The 22029-nt window shown below is 46.2% G+C and overlaps 1 protein-coding gene across 1 annotated transcript in view; it reads right to left on the bottom strand.

Annotated features, from left to right (window-relative positions):
• Positions 1–21518, bottom strand: part of LOC136629070 (zinc finger protein 665-like) — a 59218-nt gene extending 37700 nt beyond the window's left edge. Inside the window, exons 1-7 of the mRNA XM_066605193.1 lie at positions 21402–21518; positions 7595–7706; positions 4683–4862; positions 4477–4600; positions 4330–4394; positions 3741–3843; positions 1593–2654 (exon numbers count right to left, since the gene is read on the bottom strand). Coding sequence (XP_066461290.1) covers positions 1593–2654; positions 3741–3843; positions 4330–4394; positions 4477–4600; positions 4683–4862; positions 7595–7672 — 1612 coding nt within the window. The 5' untranslated portion in view covers positions 7673–7706; positions 21402–21518. The remainder of the gene's footprint in view (positions 1–1592; positions 2655–3740; positions 3844–4329; positions 4395–4476; positions 4601–4682; positions 4863–7594; positions 7707–21401) is intronic.
• Between the last annotated feature and the right edge of the window lie 511 nt (positions 21519–22029).

Raw genomic sequence — 22029 nt, 5'->3', positions numbered from 1 at the left:
TTTGTACGTTTAGGGACTTCCACAGGGAACCATCAGGACCCCCTGATCACATTCTGGGAGTCCGATGGTGACAGCCCTTTACATGCTGCAGTGACTGCCCTTTACATGCTGCAGTCATATAGACTGCAGCATGTAAAGGGTTAACACAGCAGAGATCGGAGGTTTTCTCTGATCTCTGCTGTAAGAGCTAGTACCTAGCTGTCCTCTGACAGCCAAGCACTAGCTCTCCTTGCCACAGAGACAATCAGCTTGCTTCTGACAAGCCGATGGTCTCTATGGCGACCTATAAACAAAGCAGGAGACTTAGAAGCAGGAGATTGCCGGCAGATCGGCAATATCTTCTGCTGGTTTTTCAAAGCCCTTGCTTTGTTCTCTGTGGGAAAGTGCAGGCAGAGCACACTGTCACAGCTTGTGGCATTGTGCTCTGCAGCTCCCATAGTGATACATAGCCCGGAAATCTTCCGGGCTATATCGCTATGGGCAGTGGAGCTCGTCCCGGAAAATTTCCGGGCATGCCACTCAAGGGGTTAAAGGAGCAAGTAGGATGAAACCCTTTTTGAGAAATCTGGTCCCTTCTTGGGACCTCAATATTGTGCTTGAGGGATTATGTGACCCCGCTTTTGAGCCCAGTCATGATATTTCTTTAAAATACCTATCTATAAAAGCTGCTTTTCTAGTTGCTATAACATCCGCTAGAAGGATCAGGAAACTACAGGCATTATCCTGTAAGGAACCATATCTAAAAATTCTAGACGACCGTGTAATATTTAGAATTTCTCCGGATTTTCTCCCAAAGGTTGTTTCCTCCTTCCACATACAGCAGGAAATAATCCTACCGTCTTTTTGTCAAAATTATAGAAATAAAAAAGAACAACACCTACATAGCTTAGATGTACGTCGGGCTATAATATGTTACCTACAATCCTCCCAGTCATTTCGTCAATTCGAAAAAATATTTCTTCAATTTCAGGGTCCCAACAAGGAAAAAGCAGCATCAAAAGATACTATAGCTAGGTGGATCAAGCTAGCTATCCAAGAATGCTACAAAAATAGACACCTACCGGTTCCAGAAGGGATGAGGGCCCACTCCACTAGGGCCCTTGCCTTCTCTTGGGCCGAACGCAGGGAATTATCGGTGAGAAAATTCTTGCATTTTCCCAAAAACAATGAAGGAATTTCTGATTTTTGGTTTTTCCACCTCCCCACCCAAATTTTTTTATAAAAGTTATACAACATAGGATATGTGCCCTAGGTACCATTAAAAAGTACAATATGTCCCAAAAGAGCAAACCTCATATGGTTTTCCATGCGTAATGGCTCTTGCAATGCCAGAATAACAATCATTTGGTCCTTAAACCACAAAATAGGCTTGAAACTAAGATCTTAACATGAAAGATACGATGATTTATAGGGCAGGTTATCTGAAGTGTATTTGCTTTTTGAATAACAGATGTTCATTGGTAATTACATACAATAATCATAATTTACTGTTTCTATTGCATAAGACGTCACTTAGTAGCTGCTATGGTTTTTTTTTTTTTACAATTTGTGAATATCATGAGTTAAAGAAAATGGCTAATTCTGTGTGTGACCTCTCTTGTGTCTTACAAGATTTGTTTTCCGATTAAAATATTTCCCACATTCTGAACATGAAAATGGCTTCTCCCCTGTGTGAATTTTCTGATGCCTAACAAGAATTGATTTTTCTAGAAACCATTTCCCACATTCTGAACATGAAAATGGCTTCTCCCCTGTGTGAATTCTCTGATGTGTAACAAGAAATGATTTCCTTGTAAAACATTTCCCACATTCTGAACATGAAAATGGCTTCTCTCCTGTGTGAGTTCTCTTATGTATAATAAGACTTGATTTCATTATAAAACATTTCCCACATTCTGAACATGAAAATGGCTTCTCTCCTGTGTGAATTATTTTATGTGTAACAAGATGTGGTCTTCTTGTAAAACATTTCCCACATTCTGAACATGAAAACGGCTTCTCTCCTGTGTGCATTCTCTTATGTGTAAGATGATCTGATTTCTTTGTAAAACATTTCCCACATTCTGAACATGAAAATGGCTTCTCTCCTGTGTGAGTTATCTTATGCGTAATAAGATGCGATTTCCTTGTAAAGCATTTCCCACATTCTGAACATGAAAACGGCTTCTCTCCTGCGTGCATTCTCTTATGTGTAAGATGATCTGATTTCATTGTAAAACATTTCCCACATTCTGAACATGAAAATGGCTTCTCTCCTGTGTGAGTTCTCTTATGCGTAATAAGATGCGATTGCCTTGTAAAGCATTTCCCACATTCTGAACATGAAAACGGCTTCTTTCCTGCGTGCATTCTCTTATGTGTAAGAAGATGTGATTTCATTGTAAAACATTTCCCACATTCTGGACATGAATATGGATTCTCCTCTGTGTGAGCTCTTTGAGGTTTTCCCATGCTGTTATTTTCCTTATTAGTCTGTGATGAATCAGAAGATGGAACCTGTATAAGAGGATCAGATGATGGATTTTTGCTGTGAAGGGCTGAGGGGATATCTGGGATAATGGCAGGTACTTCATCTGTATATTGTGTGATACCACAATCTTCTGCTTTACAATCTGCAGATATCAGTCGTCCTTCTGAGATCCCGATATCATCATCTGCCAAAAAAAAACTGATTTTACTATTTCAGAAGTTATATTGATATTATTAGATAGCACAGTAGCTTTATGGTTAACACTATGGACAACATCGGCATGGAGTTTGTATGTTTTTCCTGTGTTTGCATTGGTTTCCTCCCACACTTCAAAAAACATGCTATTAGGAGAATTTAAAAACTGAAAGCCCAAACAGAACCCAAAATGCCAAGTGATGTAAATAGAGATGAGCAAGCATACTCGTTAAAGGCAGATACTCGAGTGATTATCGTCCTTTTCAAGTACCCGCCTGCTCGTCAGAAAAGATTCAGGTGCCAGCGGGGGTGAGCAGTGGGTTGCGGGGGTGAGCGGGGGGGAGTGGGGGGGGGGGGCGATAGGTCCTGGACAAGACAGTGCATTATTTGGTGACGGATCTATACCAGAGTCTACAAACGAAGCCTTCAGCTCAGATACCAGATTAGCAGATGCTGTCTTCTGGTAAAATGAAAGACAGATTTTATGTTTATATTTCTCCTTCTATTCCTGATGTTGATCAAAATATGTGCAAAAAACATCACCAAAAACTGCAAATCTGAATCGAACTGAGGTTGCTATCAATAATATGGGGGCCCTGGGAGTTCTTTTAAAGCATGATTTTCTTTAAGTCCCTTTTGAGCAGAGTTCTTGACTCACAGCAGTAACCTTCGAATCTCCAAATTCCGGGTCTATATCTCCTCCTGCATTCTGTCATCTGGGTCTATGGCTCCATGTTCTATTGTGTTAGCACCTAGTAGTATCATAGAAGACTAATAGGAGCTATTGGTTTTGAACTGAAAATTGGGCACTTTTACCTGATTAGTACTGACAGCAGATGATGAAGAAAGACTCACACATATATTCCCCATCCATATTATAAATGCCCATCCTGTGTTATCTCCTATAACCGATCACATTGTCAGCCATATTTAGTTTGTACTCCAGCTGAATGGGGGAATATACAGCGGAAAATCTGACAGATCCCAGAGCTTATAAATCTACATAACTATCTGCAGCCGGTGACTGAGGAGAATCTGTGACTCTTCTCTGCTGTATGTAGTGGTTACTACTCACCTGGGAGGTTACCTGTAGGAATCTCCTCTTTACACTCCTGTTTGATCCTCACATTTGTCTCTGTAGTATTAATATCGGTCAGATCTTCATCCTGATACAAAAGCTGTGAGACAAATATTGTAACAGTTAGCAGACGGTTGGATAAGTCATGTGGAATGTTTTATGACATAATGACCTGACGAGAGTAGTTATCTCAGCCACATAGCTGCATGTCTAGAAGCTGGACATAGATATTAGATGGTGGCTCAATGACCCCCCTGGATCCTCATACACATGTATATCCGGCATGGCTAGACACGCTGCACGTTGTCTCAGTGGAGGAGATCAGCGTCTACCGGACCCATCCACTGCTTGTCTTGGGGGAAATAAAGGAGCAGATAGATATAAATCCAACCTGTTGGCTCCTTATTCCCACCAGCAGTCTCCACCGCCAGAAAACTGGGAGAAGATCCAGACAAGATGAAAGGTCTCTGGTCAGCGGAAATCCTGCCATCTCCACCGGCCTCATCACACAAGGGGAAGACATCTAATAAGACTGAAGACAAGAGCTTCACAGCCTTCTACAGATCAGAGGGACATCTCCATCTACCTGATGGTCCTGTGGAAGAAGAGGACGGGGACATCTCTCTGGTGAGCTTCTCTTACTGGATGGAACTGCAGGAAACACAGACAGACACTGAAGTCATTCTTTATATACAGATAATAAAGTCCCCATGGATTTAGTCCTGTCTATTACCTGGTGAGGAGAGCGGCTGGCGGGTCTCCATCATGGCCTCCTTGTACAGATCCTTGTGTCCTTCTAAATACTCCCACTCCTCCATGGAGAAATAGACAGCGACATCCTGACACCTTATAGGAACCTGACAACACAATATACAGACATCACCCAGAAGCCTTCAGTGCTGTTACTGTATAATGTCCCAGCATTCCCTGCAGCATCACCTCTCCAGTCAGCAACTCAACCATCTTGTTAGTGAGTTCTAGAATCTTCTGTACATTGATGTCCTCATGTATCAGGGGGTGAGGTGGGGACCCCCTGATTGGGCTATGGGGTCTTCCCCATCCATCACACACAGGTGCCCGACAGACATCTCTAGAGGTTTTTTTCACTACTGTGTAAACCTGTATTTGGATAGACATCCATAAATATCACTTATTAATAAACATTACTACAGTTATTTCCAGAGTCCATCACTTCTACAGTGACATCATCTGTCATTACCATATATAAGAATGAAGTAATGTGACATCATCAGAATCTCTCCTCTGTCCAATGATATTATCTGGTATTACCATAGAAAAGAATGATGTATCATAGAATCAGAATGGTAGAGTTGGAAAGGTCCTGTAAGGTCCTCAGGTCCAACCCCCTGCTCAATGCATGGTCACTAAATCATCCCAGACATATGTCTGTCCAGCCTCAGTTTGAAAATTTCCATTGAAGGAGAACTCACCACTTCTGGTGGCAACCTGTTCCACTCAATGATCACTCTCGCTATCAAATAGCTTTTTCTAATATCTAATCTGTGTCCCCTACCTTTCAGTTTCATCCCATTGCATCTAGTCTTTCCTTGTGCAGATGAGAATAGGGCTGATCCCTCTGCACTGTGACAGACCTTCAGATATTTGTAGACAGCTATTAAGTCTCCTCTCAGCCTTCTTTTTGCAAGATAAACATTCCCAGATACTTTAACCGTTCCTCATAGAACATGATTTGCAGACCACTCACTGTATTAGTAGCTCTTCTCTAAACTAAATGCAGGAAGTAATGAAATGCAGACAGCACTGCCTTTCCTCCGTATTCAGAGCGGGCAGGTAACATGCAAACGCCACCAGAAAGAAATCAGATCCACAGGGATTCCTTACGCATCCAATATATAATAAAGAGATCGTGGCAGCATAAAGGTGCAAATTCAAAGCAAAGCTTTAATCCTCCCAAGTCAAATGAAATGACGTTTCGACATAAGCAGTCTTTATCAAATACAGTACAGACATAAGCAGTTTTTGATAAAGACTGCTTATGTTGAAACGTCATTTCATTTGACTTGGGAGGATTAAAGCTTCGCTTTGAATTTGCACCTTTATGCTGCCACGATCTCCTTACTCTCTTCTCTAAACTAGCTACAGTTTGTCTATGTCTTTTCTTAATTGGGGTGCGCAAAATTGGACAGAGTATTCTAGATGAGGTCTGATCTAGGCTCTATGCTTCTCTTAATACATCCCAGAATTCTGCTTGCCTTTTTTGCTGTTGCATCACATTGTTGACTCATGTTCAGTCTGTGATCTATTAATACACCCAAATTCACTGGGGCAGAAAAAGGTCTGTTATCAATATATAGCCCTTCACAGTAGACAGCATTAAAACTAAATTTTATTCATGCAATTAAAATAGGCCTTCAAGTGGACATAAAAGCGACACGATAATTCCAAATAAAATAATTAATAAATCACCTGAAAGCGCTGTGGAATGAGTCGGCACTATACAAATTAAAAGGTTTATATTTTAAAATAACAAAAGTAGCATAACCAGCAGCCCTGATGGTGGACTGCTGGCAAGTATTTAATTGTATCAATAAAATATAGTTTTACTACAGTCTATACAGTGAAGGGCTATTGATATAACCAAGTCTTTTTCACATGTGCTAAGTTACTTAGCTCAATTCCTTCCATTCTGTATGTGCTTTTTTTTAAAAAAATTTACTTGCCCAGATGTAGGACTTGCATTTCTCCTTATTAAATACCATTCTGTTAGTCGCCGCCCACTGTTCAAGCTTTTCTAGATCTTTTTAAATACTCTCTCTCTCTTCCTTAGTGTTAGTTATCCCTCCTAGCTTTGTGTTGTCTGCAAATTTGATCAGTTTCCCATCAATTCACTCCTCAGATCATTTATAAAAATGTTGACCATCACTGGGCCTAGGACAGAGCCTTGTGGTACCCCACTTGATACATTCTTCCACTTGGATGTGCAGCCATTTATGACCACTCTTTGAGTACGATCACTCAGCCAGTTGTGAATCCACCTAACAGTTGCCTTGTCAATCCCACTAGTCATTTTTTTTCAATAGGGATGGTATGAGATACTTTGTCAAATGCTTTACTAAGGTCAATTATTAATAACATTTGTTATACTGTAATAGAAAGCCCTGTTGGTGTAATAGCGACAAATGTTATACACAACCTTTCTATATGTATGTAAGAACATGGCAAGTTGCAGACTATTCTAAACATATGCTTAGGTGGAGGAGGTGTGGCATCCATGTGGTAGTGGAGGGGAGTGACACGGCTGGTCATCATCAAGAACCAGAGACATTCAGCTGTTTTCATTCTTTTAAAACCATTGTATTTTCTTGTTTCGCCAGCTTTGACAAAGGCAGAAGTTGCTGATGAAACGCGTCGCTGCGGACAAGGCATTTCTATCTATGTGTCTCGTGTTCTGAATATACATTTTCCATAAAGAAAGAAGTTGTGTTAAGAAGCTGGCAGCCTATCCTTTTTCGTATTCTTTACTGCTTGGACTTGCAGCTAGCCAAGGTTCCACACATGCTTTCAGCAGACTGAAGGATTGTTGCATTCAGGTGAGATGCTTGCGTTTGTATTTGGAAGTAACAGCTCCCTCACCATCTCTGTGTTTATAGATAACCTGGGTTCTTTTATTCCCTCAATATCGCAGGGAAGGTAAGTTAATGTAATGTGACATCATTAGAATTTCCCCCTCTCTAGTGACATCATCTGTTACAATCATAAATAAGAATGATGTAATGTGACATCATCAGAATCCCTCTCCTCTCCAGTGACATCATCTGTTATTACCATAGATAAGAATGATGTAATGTGACATCATCAGAATCTCTCACCTCTCCAGTAAGCTGAAAGAGTATCTCTAGGGTGAGATTTAATACACTCTCCGCAGTCTTATTTCTGTCGTTCTCCATCTTTGAACAGCAAAGGATCCTATATTCTTTAGGCCTAAATGGAAAGATGATGAAAATGTAAAAAACATAAACACAAATCCCATGTAAAAGAATGAAATTACTGGAGAGAATAAAAAATTCTCCTGAGTGACTGCAGTACCTATTGCTAAATGAGTACTCCAGCTCTGGACATCGCTGAGTCGCCAGCCGCAGCAAGGGCCGTAAGTAGCTTGTGGGGCAAAAGTTATGCAAAAATCCATTATATTTGTTCTGGAATATTGCATTCTTAGCCACATACCTTTGTTTGTCTGCCCGGGGGATAAAAAAGATGCCCCTCCCAGAACAAAGCTTAAAAAATGTGCAGAGTGCTGAAGAAGGCTGCCGGCCAAGTATGATAGGTCTCTTTGCAAGGCATGCCTAGCCAGGCTAGTTAAGGAGGAATCGGGGGGATTCCTAGAGGATGTTAGGAAGCTGGTTAAGGAGGAGGTACGGTCAGCTCTGACGTCGCAAACAGTGCCGCCGACAAGGGCATCTGGGGTTAGGTGCCACAAAAGGTCGTATTGTCCAGAAAAATATTTGGACTCCGAAAGAAGTTTGGTCGGGTCAGAGCTGGAAGAACCAGCGCCTGAGGAATCCTCGGATGAGAAAGACTACAAAAAATACCTGTTTCATCAGGAAGATTTAGCGGAGCTCATAAAATCGGTGAAGGACACCTTTAAGATGGAGGAACCCAGAGAGCCGTGTACAATCCAGGATGAGATCTTCGGCAGATTAGGGGAAGAGCGCAGGCATACCTTTCCAGTTCACAGCAATATTTCCAAGCTAATTTAAAAAGAATGGAAGAAACCCGATGTAGGATCCTTCTCCACCAGGGGACTTAAGAGGTGATACCCTTTTGTGGAGGAGGTGTGTGCAAGCTGTGAAGAAATACCAAGAGTCGACGTCCCAGTGGGTAAGGTGGCAAAAAGGACAACACTGCCCTTTGAAGACACCCCACTATTGAGAGATCCAATGGATCGGAAGACCGAGAGTCTCCTGAGGAGATATTGGGAAACAGCAGCTAGTACCCTCAGGCCAGGAGTGGCAGTCACGTGCATGGCCAGGACCCTGGGAGTATGGTTGGAGCAACTGGAGCTCCATATATCCAACAACACCCCGAGAGAGCAAATTATAAATTCTCTCCCGATTCTAAAAGATGGCCCAAAATTTCCTGGCAGACACATCAGCGGAGACAGTGAAGCTCTCAGCAAAGGCGACAGCCCTATCCAATTCAGTCAGAAGGGTTTTATGGCTAAAGTCCTGGTCGGGCGATCTAGCCTCAAAAAACAAGTTGTGCTCGCTCCCATTATACGGTCAATTCCTTTTTTTCCGAGACCTCGACAAGATTCTCAAGAAGGCAGCCGACAGGAAGAAGGGTTTTCCGGAAGAGAAAGAGCAAAAAGGGAAGACCTTTTTTCGGGCCCCAACACAACATTCTGAGCCATGTAGGGGCAAGGGCAAGACGGGCCTATGGAGTTACCCTAAAGGGGGTAGGGGGAAGAACTTCCTCTTTAAGCCCCATCAGGGGGACCCAACCAAGCAGAAACCCTGATGCCATCTTAGTGGGGGTGAGGCTGGGGGACTTTGCGGATCGATGAGCATCAATCTGCGAGGGCTCGTGGATTCCAGAGGTCCTACAGCAGGGATACCAGATAGAACTGGTGTTCCTCCCCAAAAGAAAATTTGTAACCAAGGGGAGGGGGGAGCTTTTAACCTCTCGGTGTGTTCCTGTCCAACCAGAAGGATGCTATCTCAGGTGGTGCTGTCGTGGAGACTCCTGAAAACCCGACTATCGGGTAGGTATAATCACCTTTTTTAACCCCTTAAGGGCATGTCCTATTTTGGGCTTAAGGATGCAACGATTTTTGGTGGATTTTACTCTCCATTTTTCAAAAGCCATAACTTTTTTGTTTTTCTGTCAACACGGCTATGTAAGCACTTGTTGCCAATTTGGGTACATAGACTATATTGTAAAACTTTGATTTTATTTTTTTTAAGCGTTAATTATGCAGCATAAATGAGACAATGCATTTTTTCTGCGGGTCAATACAATTACAACGATACCAAGATTCTTATATTTTTTAGGTTTTTTCACTTTTCTGCAATAAAATCCCTTTTTCTGGAAATCTTTTTTTTTTCTAAATCGCTGCATTCAAAATCCTATAACTTTTTTATTTTTCCATGGACGGAGCTCTGTGAAGGCTTATTTTTTTGCGAGACGGGCATTTTGCCTCAGTTTTTTGCTGTGCAGGATAAAAAGCATGTTCAACTTATTGTACGTGACGTTACGGACACGACGATGCCAATTATATGGGATTTTTTTTTAAAATTTCTTATGCTAATATGAGATAAAAGTCCCAAAAAAAGGACTTCTCTCCTGCAATGCCTTACTGCTTATTACAGCGATCATAAGCAATGGCAATACAGGAAGCCAGTATGTGGCATCCTGTTGCCATGGCAACCAGCCGGGCTCTCTGCGATTATATCGCAAGAGCCTAATAACATCACAGAGGGAGTGCGCTCCCTCTGTGAACCCTTCCCGTGCCGTGATCTACATAGATCGCGGCAGGGAAGGGGTTAGCAGCGGGAGGCTGGCTACCATTTATAGCAGGTTCTCGCTGCCGGATAGCACAAGATCGCTTATGATCTCGCGCTATCCACGTGACGTAAGGGTACGTCCAGTTGTGGTAAGTACCCCGCTGCCATGATGTACCCTTACATCATATGGAGGGAAGGGGTTAAAAAAAATCTTAATATTTGCTATAACGGTAATACAAATTTTTTTTAACCATGCTTTTGCTATTCGTTGAATTCTTTGAATACAAACACAGCGAAGTAATGTTTCAGTATTAGTTTTTTTACATGTATATTTTTTTAAGTATTATATTTCTTATTTTCCAGAGTAATAATAGATTCAGAACCTTCAACTTTGTCCTCTACAGCTACAAGTGGTTAAAGTTTGAGACAGAAAGACAAGATTTTCTGACTGGATATATTGTTGTTGTTAGCCGTTAACGACCCTCAGTGACCCTAAAGGTGAGCTCCCTCCATGTCTTTTGGGTTTGCACTGTTTCTTCCAATTGTGCGATATCCATGCCAGTATCAGCTTTGACAGTATCATGCCACGGTGTCCTTTGGTGGCCAGGTCTTCTTTTGCCCCCCATCCGTACAAGCATTGTAGATTTTTCTAGCGACTCTGGTCGCATAATATTAGGCTAGCTTATCAGACTTGCCTTCCCTTTGCTGTTTCTGGCAGATGCGGGCATCATCCTGCTTTCCACATAACATGAACACTTCTCGCCAGCATGTGAAGGGTTACCTTCCCCAGGGTTTTTGCAGTTCAGCTGTAGGGTATGGGCAATTACCTCCCTATTTAGGTGAGCTGGGAATCATCCCTCATTGCCTCAGTGTTGTTATTTGTCTCAGACACACAGCATAGGTCCTCTCTCCTATGACTTTGTGTTAGGTTGTGCTGCAGGGATCTGTAGTACAATGGTTTCTAGGAGCACATTTCCACAGGTGTGGCATGATTGTGCTGGCTGGGTGTGGTTTGTTCAGGTCAGCCAATCTCCAGGGTCTGTGCTGATATATAGATACGGTCCTCTTTCAGTGGGGTGTCTAGGTTGAGCAGTCATGTTGTCTTCTCTGTGCAGCTTGCTGTGTGACTGTTACCTTTGTGTTGAAGCTTTCTGTGTGAACTGTGTCCAGTACTGATGGATCATGTGTCTTGTTAGAGTAGGGACCGCAAGACACGAGGACCCTAGATGGCTGGATGGATGTTTGGTTATTTTTCAGTTCTATGTTATGCATGTCCACGGAATCCAGTCCGCGGTATGCAGTTCTCTGTCCAGTTGGTGTCACTGTCAGCGCATCCAGCATGAAATCCATTTTCGGTTCCTGTGTTTATTCAATCCCCATCCTGGACACCTTTGTGTTGACCCGATGCTTATTTACTCACACGAATATAACACTTTGTCTGCGCTTACTCTGGATTCATTTGTTTGCTGTCTCCCGATCTTTGTTCGGATCCTTTCTCTATTCTCATTGTCTGTGTGCAATTGTTTATTGCCCTTCTGTCCCTACATCATTTCTTCCTCTGTGGCTTGTATTGCACTGTTCTGTGTCCATTTAAGGATAGTCAAGCCCGAGAGGAAGATTGTGGGGCTGTCCTTGTTAGGGTGCCTACCCTGCTTTTAGGCATTACTCCCACTTTCCCGTCTAGCAAAGGTTGATATTTCCCCTCCGACCACCGAGGGTCAGTTGCCAAGTCTAACCCATAGGTTGGCACGGTGTATCTATACTCATAGTCCATAACAGTACACATAGAGCTTGCTGATCCCTCCTGCAGGGAACTCTCAAAGTTGTTGCAGGAAATGGCAAGCATGTCATCTATGGTAGCAGTACCACAGCCTTTCACAACAGTTGCAACTGCAGCATCTTACCCTCAAGCAGCCTCTGCATCTGGTTCTGGCCCTCATCTGTCCACCTAGCCCTGCTACAAGAGGAACCCAAACAATGCTGTGGGTTCCTCAGCCAGTAGGTTTTTCCGTCAGCTAGAAAAACATTGCATAGAGTAGATTTACTTTGTGTATCATTTTGCATATCCACACCACTAGTACTGGAAATGGTCTGCATAATAGTATTCACATAGAGGGAGATGAAGCAGATGCAGTATATAAAGCAGGGCATTGCTTACCCTTCCTAGTTACAGAGTGAGATAACATATTAAAGGTCCCATCAGAGGAGGCAAGTACAACTGTTAGTGAGATGAATATGACTCCATGTTCCATCCTATATGTAGCCATTTTGTGAACAGGTAGCCATCTTCTATACCTCTTTTCATATTCATTTGTCCTCTTTTGGAGAATTTATAGATATTAAAGCTACTCAAAAAGCGTTGAATGAATAACCAAAGCCAAAGCTACATGAGATAGCTCTGGCCGTGGGGTCAAGATGATGTGTTTCTCCATGTTCGCACATGTTCCAAAATATTCTCTCTAAACAACTTATTGTTTAGAATTACTTTACTTTTATGTTCTGAGAAGCTAATCATGTATGAGTCTTCTGTGCTTGTGTGTGTTTGTCTGGAATTTAAATTCCTTTTCTTGCATATTCATATTGTGTTTATGTTTTATCAACCAATGGTAATAAATTAAGTTATAATAAATTTGAATTTATGTAATTGAAGCATGTGCCTCTATAAAAACTGCTACATGTCAATCAATAAACAGATATCACACCAAGTTGTGGTGTGCTCTGACAAGTTATTTCCTGAGCTTCGTTTATCTTCTAACTAAAAATTTGGACCCCAGCAGCATATCGAATAGCAAATAGTTTTGTCTGCACTAACACAACTGTAGATGTTTTATGAGTATTTCTTACCGAGGTTGCAGGAGTTGAACGAGCAAATTCCACTAATCTGATTGCCGGATTGTGCCATTTCTCAGTAAAGCGATCAAAATGGTCAAGGTGTTTTGTGCATTCCACGCAATCACCTCACCCAATATTTGCTATTGCCTCCAATGTTGCATATGAAGCAGTGTAGTGAGCTGGACTGCCGCTACAGAATAAAAGTACTTTACCTGCAAGCTAAGAGCAACTGTTCTAACTACCAGTGCATTTACCAAAAGGTAGTTATGCTGGACTTCATTTAATAAGAAGGGAGAGTCAAGACAGGGAATTAAATAGTTCATGGGAATTAGGCATTTCACGGTCGTAAATTCACGTAGCTGCTGAGTGAGGAAGAAAAGGAGGGGGTTTCTAGATCATTTCAATGTTGCAGTTAGAAAAATATAAGTGTTAGAAGACAGAAGTCAAGGAGGAGTTCAGAGGGAGGCTGTGAGCAGTATGGAGTGGAGAGAGTGAGCAGGAAGCAGGGGGATGAATGGCCCCAGCTAGGCTTCCTTCTCCTCTGTCCTCTTGTGAATGGAGACGTGTTATGTAAACTTTCAAGAAACCCTGTATGCAGTTAATGACACTCAGCTTCTGTCTGCAAACCTGATGTTCAAGCCAGCCTTCCAGCTTCGCTTCAATAAAGCAGCCACAGCATTGTCAAGCTGCAAAGCTCACAGATTTGCCAGAGGGTCCTATTTTGTGAGTACTGGAGATTGTTAGGTCATGTCAGGTTGGCAAATTACAGTTAGTTGGATGATAGGGTTTGTTGTTGTGAGTCATAGTCAGATTCAGGCTCTCTAGCTAGCCTTCCCCTACCTCATGTGCCTCCTTAAAGTTTGCTTATCTGTGCATAAAGTGTTAAACTGTTTATACGCAAGTTACATATGCAAATCTGATGCTTAATATTAATACAGACAGCCATGTGCCTGAAAGTAAATGGTGCGCCTGTATGTGTTAGTCTTATTTTGGTAGCAAGCAATTTTATTGAGGCACCCAATTCCATTAGTCATCCAAATCCTGTTGTATACCTTCAACAGGATTTGCAAGATTACAAAGAACGTGTTGCACTCATCTTCACCATGACGCGGCTCCTTAGCCACATCTCAGCAACCACTTAGAGATTGCAGGCTTCTTCCTGCTTGTTGCAAATTGCAGCTACAAGGTGCAAAGTGTTCACAGATACCCGCGTGCCATCATTAAGTGCACATGCACCACCAGCTTCTCATCTCCTCGTCATCGCAACTCAGTTAAATGATAGACCAGACTCACAACAAACTAGCCTCCGCTATCACTGTCCTCCACTTCTCCCGTCTGACTCCCCCACCACAACAGGAACTGATGTGCAGCACAACCAAAGTCCCAGGAACAGCAAGGAGCCAGCACAGCCGAGTCACAAACACTGGCCAGGAGAAAACCAAGCCAGCACAACAGGTGGGAGCTCTCCTGGTGTCTCACATCACGCTGGAGGCCGCACTCCTACATGTCTACACCGGGATCTATTATTGTTACACGGTACATGTGTGTGACCGCCACCGACATGCGACTTCTACATGCAATTTTATTTATTTATTGGTTTAATAGACAGATTTATTACAGGATATGGACAGAAGCGTCTCACACACTTTGGGAGGACTCTTGTGGTCAGTGGTATTTTCTCCGGCGGTCGTGCTTGATGTGATCGTACTCCCAGATGTAGCTCAAAACTACATATCCCACCAGCACCATGGCGATGCCTCCGATGCCTCCCTTCTTCACATTGATATACTTGTTATAATAGCGCCCATAACCTCTGTGGACAGCGGCGGCGATCCCATTCGGAGTGAAGTTGCACGTGGAGAGCCAGTTAGGCAGCTGCTCGAGCTTTACATCCAGGAGACGCTTCTCTGCCAGGTTAGCTAGCTTATCTGCCATTTTGTCCTCCGGAATGACACTCTGCAATTTTATTTATTTTAGAAAATCTACAAGAAATTAATATCTGTTTAATACAAAGTTACATGAAGGTGGACACAGCGGTCACAGGCGGTCAAGGCAACGTCAATCAGTATGCTGCTGCTTCCAAGACGCCTCTAGGCGCACCTACTATTCAAGGTCTGTAATTCCTATAATTTACTGAATGTTAACTTTTTAAAATTTACAACCAAAAACCAAATGTTCGGCCTTTTGCATTCTGTTGATGTTATAAACATATAGTGGATAAGTTTACACCCCCCTGTTACAATGCCCGGTTTTTGTCATTCCCCTTTAATGTGACCCATTAGCTGTACAATCCCACTGGGAGAACAAACAGAAATCTTTTAGGGCACATACAGATGAGCCTATACGCGCACAAAAAACATGCCGAAGGAAACGCATGGCCGGGCAAAGCTTCACATGCGCAGCACATGAAACTCTGCCCATTCACTGGAGCAGCTGCGCATGGAGAAGTGTAGCTGCTCCACGAAGAGAGAGAAGAAGCCCCGCAGAGTTTCGGTATTTCGCCAGAGCAGGAAGAGATGGAGTGGGACTATGGGGAAACCCCCTATGGCTCCACTCACTGTCCCTGCTCTGGGAAAATCCCCCATAGCAGCCCTGCATCTCTATTATATGGGGAAATCCCTTGGGATTTCCCCACAGCGCAAAAAAAGGGCTGGGGCTAGCGGTACCTGACCCCCCTAGTCCCTTCCCTAGCCATAGCCCTCCATAGTTTGCTATGGGGATTCTCACAAAAAATTCCTATAGCAAATCATGGGGAGCATGGCTAGGGGTGGGGCTAAGGGGGCACGCCCTGTTAGCCCCACTACCTCCTCTCACGCTCTGGGGAATCCCTGTAACCCCACCCCCTCTCTCTCCCTGCTATAGAGAATTACCTTGGGGAGAGAGGTGAGGGGAGTCCCCTACTGCCTCCGCTACTGGGGAATTGCCTAGTAGTCCCTTCATCCCTGCAGGACTGACAGGAGTTAACAGCAGGACATTTGAAAGGTTCTTCTTGCCAGAAGCACCTTTTAAATGCCCTTCTGTAATCAGCGAGGAATCTATTCCCAGCATAGGAGTTTCCATTACCTTCTGCTCTAGAGATGAGCGAGCATACTCGTTTCGAGTAATTACTCGATCGAGCACCGCGATTTTTGAGTACTTCCGTACTCGCGTGAAAAGATTCGGGGGGCGCCGTGGCGGAGCGGGGGGTAGCAGTGGGGAACAGGGGGGAGCCCTCTCTTCCCTCTCCTCCCCACTCCAACCCCCCACTCACCCACGGTACCCCCCGAATCTTTTCGCCAGAGTATGGAAGTACTCGAAAATCGCGGCGCTAGGGCGAACAAGGGGCGTGGCCGAGTAAGTTCGCTCATCTCTATTCTGCTCCCGTAGGAGTCAATGGAAACTCCTGCCGGCACATCTCAGGTAGTTTAGGTGTGCGCTGTTTTGCCCTGCAAATTTCTCACATATGAACGCTTCCATAAGAACCCATTGGTACTTTTAGAAGTGTTGATTTGCCCCCCCCACCCCCCGGTCTGCCTGCGGCCTAGGGTGGAAAAATAAAACTGACAAAACTAAAATAATGTGTTTGCACAAGTGTTCACACCCTCTTATATTTATGGTTGTGTTCAGAATTAGCCAATCACATGTAACCTCCTGTTAGACAGCAGTCAGCACTCCGCTGCCATTATATACAGGGATTCTGGGTTCCCCCATATAAAGTCCGACTCTTCTAGGAGGATGATCCTGACGTTTTCTTAGTTGATTGTAAAGATCTTACAGAAGATCAAAGGGGTCTGATTGTTGGAAGGAGTCAGTCAGGAGAAGGGGGCCAAAACATTTCCGAGACATTACATGTAATATGGAGCACAGGGAGACCGTCAGCAAGAACCTAACAGTGACCTCACGAAGAACCGGACGTCCCTAAGAAACTGGTGAAAAGTCCATAGGGGAATTGTTCCGGGAGGCCAAGAGTCCAACAGCAACATTAGAGGAGCTGTCGGAGTTTCTGGTGAGTCACAACCATGTCCCATTTTCTTCATATATCGGGGCTGCCCTGAAGATGGTGGGGGCAACATTATGGGGGGGGGGGGGTAGGGTTATCTGGAACTGGGGCATTAGTGACGGGGAGGAAATTATTAACAGTCCTAAATATCCATCCATTCTGGCCCAAAAACTTCAATTCTTTGCTGAAAAGCTGGAGGAAATTCACCTTTCAGCACGACGACCCGAAGCAACAAGAGAACGTCCCACCAGAGCCCAGACCTGTACCTCATAACAGAACGGGTGAACTGAATACGGCGCTACACACCAGAGCACAAACCTGAACCCCATAGCAAATCTGCAGGTTACCTAAAGAGGCCGCTACACACTAGGGCCCAGACCTGAACCTCATAGCTGAACTACAGGTGACCTGAAGAGGGCGCTACACACTGGAGCCCGGACCTAAACCCCATAGGAGAGCTACAGGGGACCTGAAAAGGGGGCTACACACCAGAGCTCGGACCTGCACCCCATAACAGATCTATGGGGGACCTGAAGAGGGTGCTACACACCAGAGCCCGGACCTGAACCCCATAACAGATCTATGGGGGACCTGAAGAGGGCGCTACACCAGAGCCAAGACCTGAACGCTTATAGCAGATCTACGGGGGACCTGAAGAGGGCGCTACACACCAGATCCCAAACCTGAACCCCATAACAGATCTACAGGGCACCTGAAGAGGGCGCTACACACTAGGGCCCAGACCTGAACCTCATAACAGATCTACAGGGCACCTGAAGAGGGCGCTACACACTAGGGCCCAGACCTGAACCCTTATAGCTGAACTACAGGTGACCTGAAGAGGGCGCTACACACCAGAGCCCGAACCTGAACACGATAGCAGAGCCATTGGTAACCTGAAGAGGGCACTGCACACTGGAGCCCGGACCTAAACCCCATAGCAGAGCTATAGGGGACCTGAAAAGGGGACTACACACCAGAGCTCGGACCTGAACCCCATAGCAAATCTGCAGGTGACCTGAAGAGGGCGCTACACACTAGGGCCCAGACCTGAACCTCATAGCTGAACTAGAGGTGACCTGAAGAGGGCGCTACACACCAGAGGCCGAAACTGAACACGATAGTAGAGCCATTGGTAACCTGAAGAGGGCACTACACACTGGAGCCTGGACCTAAACCCCATAGCAGAGCTACAGGGGACCTGAAGAGGGCGCTACACACCAGAGCTCGGACCTGAACCCCATAACAGATCTATGGGGGACCTGAAGAGGGTGCTACACACAAGAGCCCGGACCTAAACCCCATAGCAGATCTGTGGATGACATGAAGAGGGTGCTACACACCAGAGCCCGGACCTGAACCCCATAGCAGATCTACGGGGGACCTGAAGAAGGCGCTACACACCAGATCCCAGACCTGAACCCCATAACAGATCTACAGGGGACCTGAAGAGGGTGCCACACACCAGAGCCCAGACCTAAACCCCATAACAGATCTGTGGGGGACCTGAAGAGGGTGCTACACACAAGAGCCCGGACCTGAACCCCATAGCAGAACTGTGGGGGACCTAAAGAGCGCGCTACACACCAGAGCCCAGACCTGAACCCCATAACAGATCTGTGGATGACCTGAAGAGGGTGCTACACACCAGAGCCTGGGCCTGAACCCCATTGCAGAGCTACAGGGGACCTGAAGAGGGCGCTACACACTAGAGCCCGGACCTGAACCTCATAGCTGAACTACAGGTGACCTGAAGAGGGCGCTACACATCAGAGCCCACACCTGAACCCCATAGCAGATCTGTGGATGACCTGAAGAGGGTGCTACACACCAGAGCCCAAACCTGAACACGAGAGCAGAGCTATTGGTAACCTGAAGAGGGCGCTACACAATAGAGCCCGGACCTAAACCCCATAGCAGAGCTACAAGGGACCTGAAAAGGGGGCGACACACCAGAGCCCGGACCTAAACCCCATAGCAGATCTGTGGGGGACCTGAAGAAGGCGCTACACACCAGAGGCCGGACCTGAACCCCATAACAGATCTATGGGGGACCTGAAGAGGGCGCTACACACCAGAGCCCGGACCTGAACCCCATAACAGATCTATGGGGGACCTGAAGAGGGCGCTACACACCAGAGCCCGGACCTAAACCCCATAGCAGATCTGTGGATGACCTGAATAGGGCGCTACACCAGAGTCAAGACCTATACCCCATAGCAGATCTACGGGGGACCTGAAGAGGGCTCTACACACCAGAGCCCAGACCTGAACCCCACAGCAGATTTGTGAATGACCTGAAGAGGGCACTGCACACCAGAGCCAAGACCTGAACCCCATAGCAGATCTAGGGGGACCTGAAGAGGGCGCTACACACCAGTGCCCAGACCTGAACCCCATAACGGATCTACGGGGGACCTGAAGAGGGCACTACACACCAGAGCCTGGACCTGAACCGCACAGCAGATCTGTGGATGACCTGAAGAGGGCGCTACACATCAGAGCCCAGACCTGAACCCCATAACAGATCTATGGGGGACCGGAAGAGGGTGCTACACAGCAGAGCCCGGACCTGAACCCCATAACAGATCTATGGGGGACCTGAAGAGGGTGCTACACAGCAGAGCCCGGACCTGAACCCCATAACAGATCTATGGGGGACCTGAAGAGGGTGCTACACACCAGAGCTGGGACCTGAACCCCATAGCAGATCTGTGGATGAGCTGAAGAGGGCGCTACACACCAGAGCCCGGACCTGAACCCCATAATAGAACTACGGGGGACCTAAAGAGGGCGCTACATAGCAGAGCCCAAACCTGAACCCCATAGCAGATCTGTGGGGGGACCTGAAGAGGGCGCTACACACCAGAGCCCAGACCTGAACCCCATAGCAGATCTGTGGGGGACCTGAAGAGGGCGCTACACACCAGAGCCCAGACCTGAACCCCATAGCAGGTCTGTGGATGACCTAAAGAGGGCGCTACACACCAGAGCCTGGACCTGAACCGCATAGCAGATCTGTGGGGGACCTGAAGAGGGCGCTACACACCAGAGCCCAGACCTGAACCCGATAGCAGATCTGTGGGGGACCTGAAGAGGGCACTACATACCAGAGCCTGGACCTAAACCGCATAGCAAATCTGTGGATGACCTGAAGAGGGCGCTACACATCAGAGCCCGGACCTGAACCCCATAACAGATCTATCGGGGACCGGAAGATGGTGCTACACAGCAGAGCCCGGACCTGAACCCCATAACAGATCTATGGGGGACCTGAAGAGGGTGCTACACACCAGAGCTGGGACCTGAACCCCATAGCAGTTCTGTGGATGAGCTGAAGAGGGCGCTATACACCAGAGCCCGGACCTGAACCCCATAACAGAATTACGGGGGACCTGAAGAGGGCGCTACATAGCAGAGCCCAAACCTGAACCCCATAGCAGATCTGTGGGGGGACCTGAAGAGGGCGCTACACACCAGAGCCAAGACCTGAACCCCATAGCAGATCTACGGGGGATCTCAAGAGGGCGCTACACACCAGAGCCCGGACCTGAACCACATAGCAGATCCATGGGGGACCTGAAGAGGGTGCTACACACCAGAGCTGGGACCTGAACCCCATAGCAGATCTATGGGGGACCTGAAGAGGGCGCTACATACAAGAGCTGGGACCTGAACCCCATAGCAGATCTGTGGGGGACCTGAAGAGGGCGCTACACACCAGAGCCCAGACGTGAACCCCATAACAGATCTGTGGGGGACCTGAAGAGGGTGCTACACACCAGAGCCCAGACCTGAACCCCATAGCAGATCTGTGGGGGACCTGAAGAGGGCGCTACACACCAGAGCCCAGACTTGAACCCCATAGCAGATCTGTGGGGGACCTGAAGAGGGCGCTACACACCAGAGCCCAGACCTGAACCCCATAGCAGGTCTGTGGATGACCAAAAGAGGGCGCTACACACCAGAGCCCAGATCTGAACCCCATAGCAGATCTGTGGGGGGACCTGAAGAGAGCGCTACACACCAGAGCCCAGAACTGAAACCCATAAAAGATCTGTAGGGGACCTGAAGAGGGCGCTACACACCAGAGCTCGGACCAGAACCCCAAAGCAGTTCTATGGGGGACCTGAAGATGGCGCTACACACCACAGCCCAGACCTGAACCCCACAGCAGATTTGTGGATGACCTGAAGAGGGCGCTACATACCAGATGCTCTCACAAAGAAGAGTGGGCCAAGATCTCCAACTGAGGATGTGTCACCGACCCTCAGAGCCTGAATGGCGTCATAAAGTCACAGGGGACATCCACAGAGGATTACTGATAGGGTGTGCTTATTAATACATTATTCCAGTACTCACCTCCCTGCAGTCCTGATGGGGGTTATACTCCTCTCATCAAACACTCCTGCCCAGTGATTCAGAAAGGAGAGGACAGACAGACCTGCAGAGCCAGACACCAGCCGTGTGCTTCCAGGACCTGTGATGATGTCACTGTGTGGGAGGAGCCAGGTATCACATGACCAGAGAAGATTAGTGAATGCAGAACTGTGCTGTGGTGGTTGTGATTCCTGTTAGATGAGCTGAAGAGAGCAGAATGTATCAGAGCTGTGTGTGTGATGTGTGGGGTCAGGATGGATGGAGTAGAGCTGTGTGTGATGTGTGGGGTCAGGATGGATGGAGTAGAGCTGTGTGTGTGATGTGTGGGGGTCAGGATGGATGGAGTAGAGCTGTGTGTGTGATGTGCGGGGGTCAGGATGGATGGAGTAGAGCTGTGTGTGTGATGTGTGGGGTCAGGATGGATGGCGTAGAGCTGTGTGTGTGATGTGTGGGGGTCAGGATGGATGGAGTAGAGCTGTGTGTGTGATGTGTGGGGGTCAGGATGGATGGAGTAGAGCTGTGTGTGTGATGTGTGGGGGTCAGGATGGATGGAGTAGAGCTGTGTGTGATGTGTGGGGGTCAGGATGGATGGAGTAGAGCTGTGTGTGTG

This window comes from Eleutherodactylus coqui, chromosome 5, assembly GCF_035609145.1.
Source record: "Eleutherodactylus coqui strain aEleCoq1 chromosome 5, aEleCoq1.hap1, whole genome shotgun sequence".
In the NCBI taxonomy this organism is placed as follows: domain Eukaryota; kingdom Metazoa; phylum Chordata; class Amphibia; order Anura; family Eleutherodactylidae; genus Eleutherodactylus; species Eleutherodactylus coqui.
This window is presented reverse-complemented; position numbering and strand designations above follow the sequence as displayed.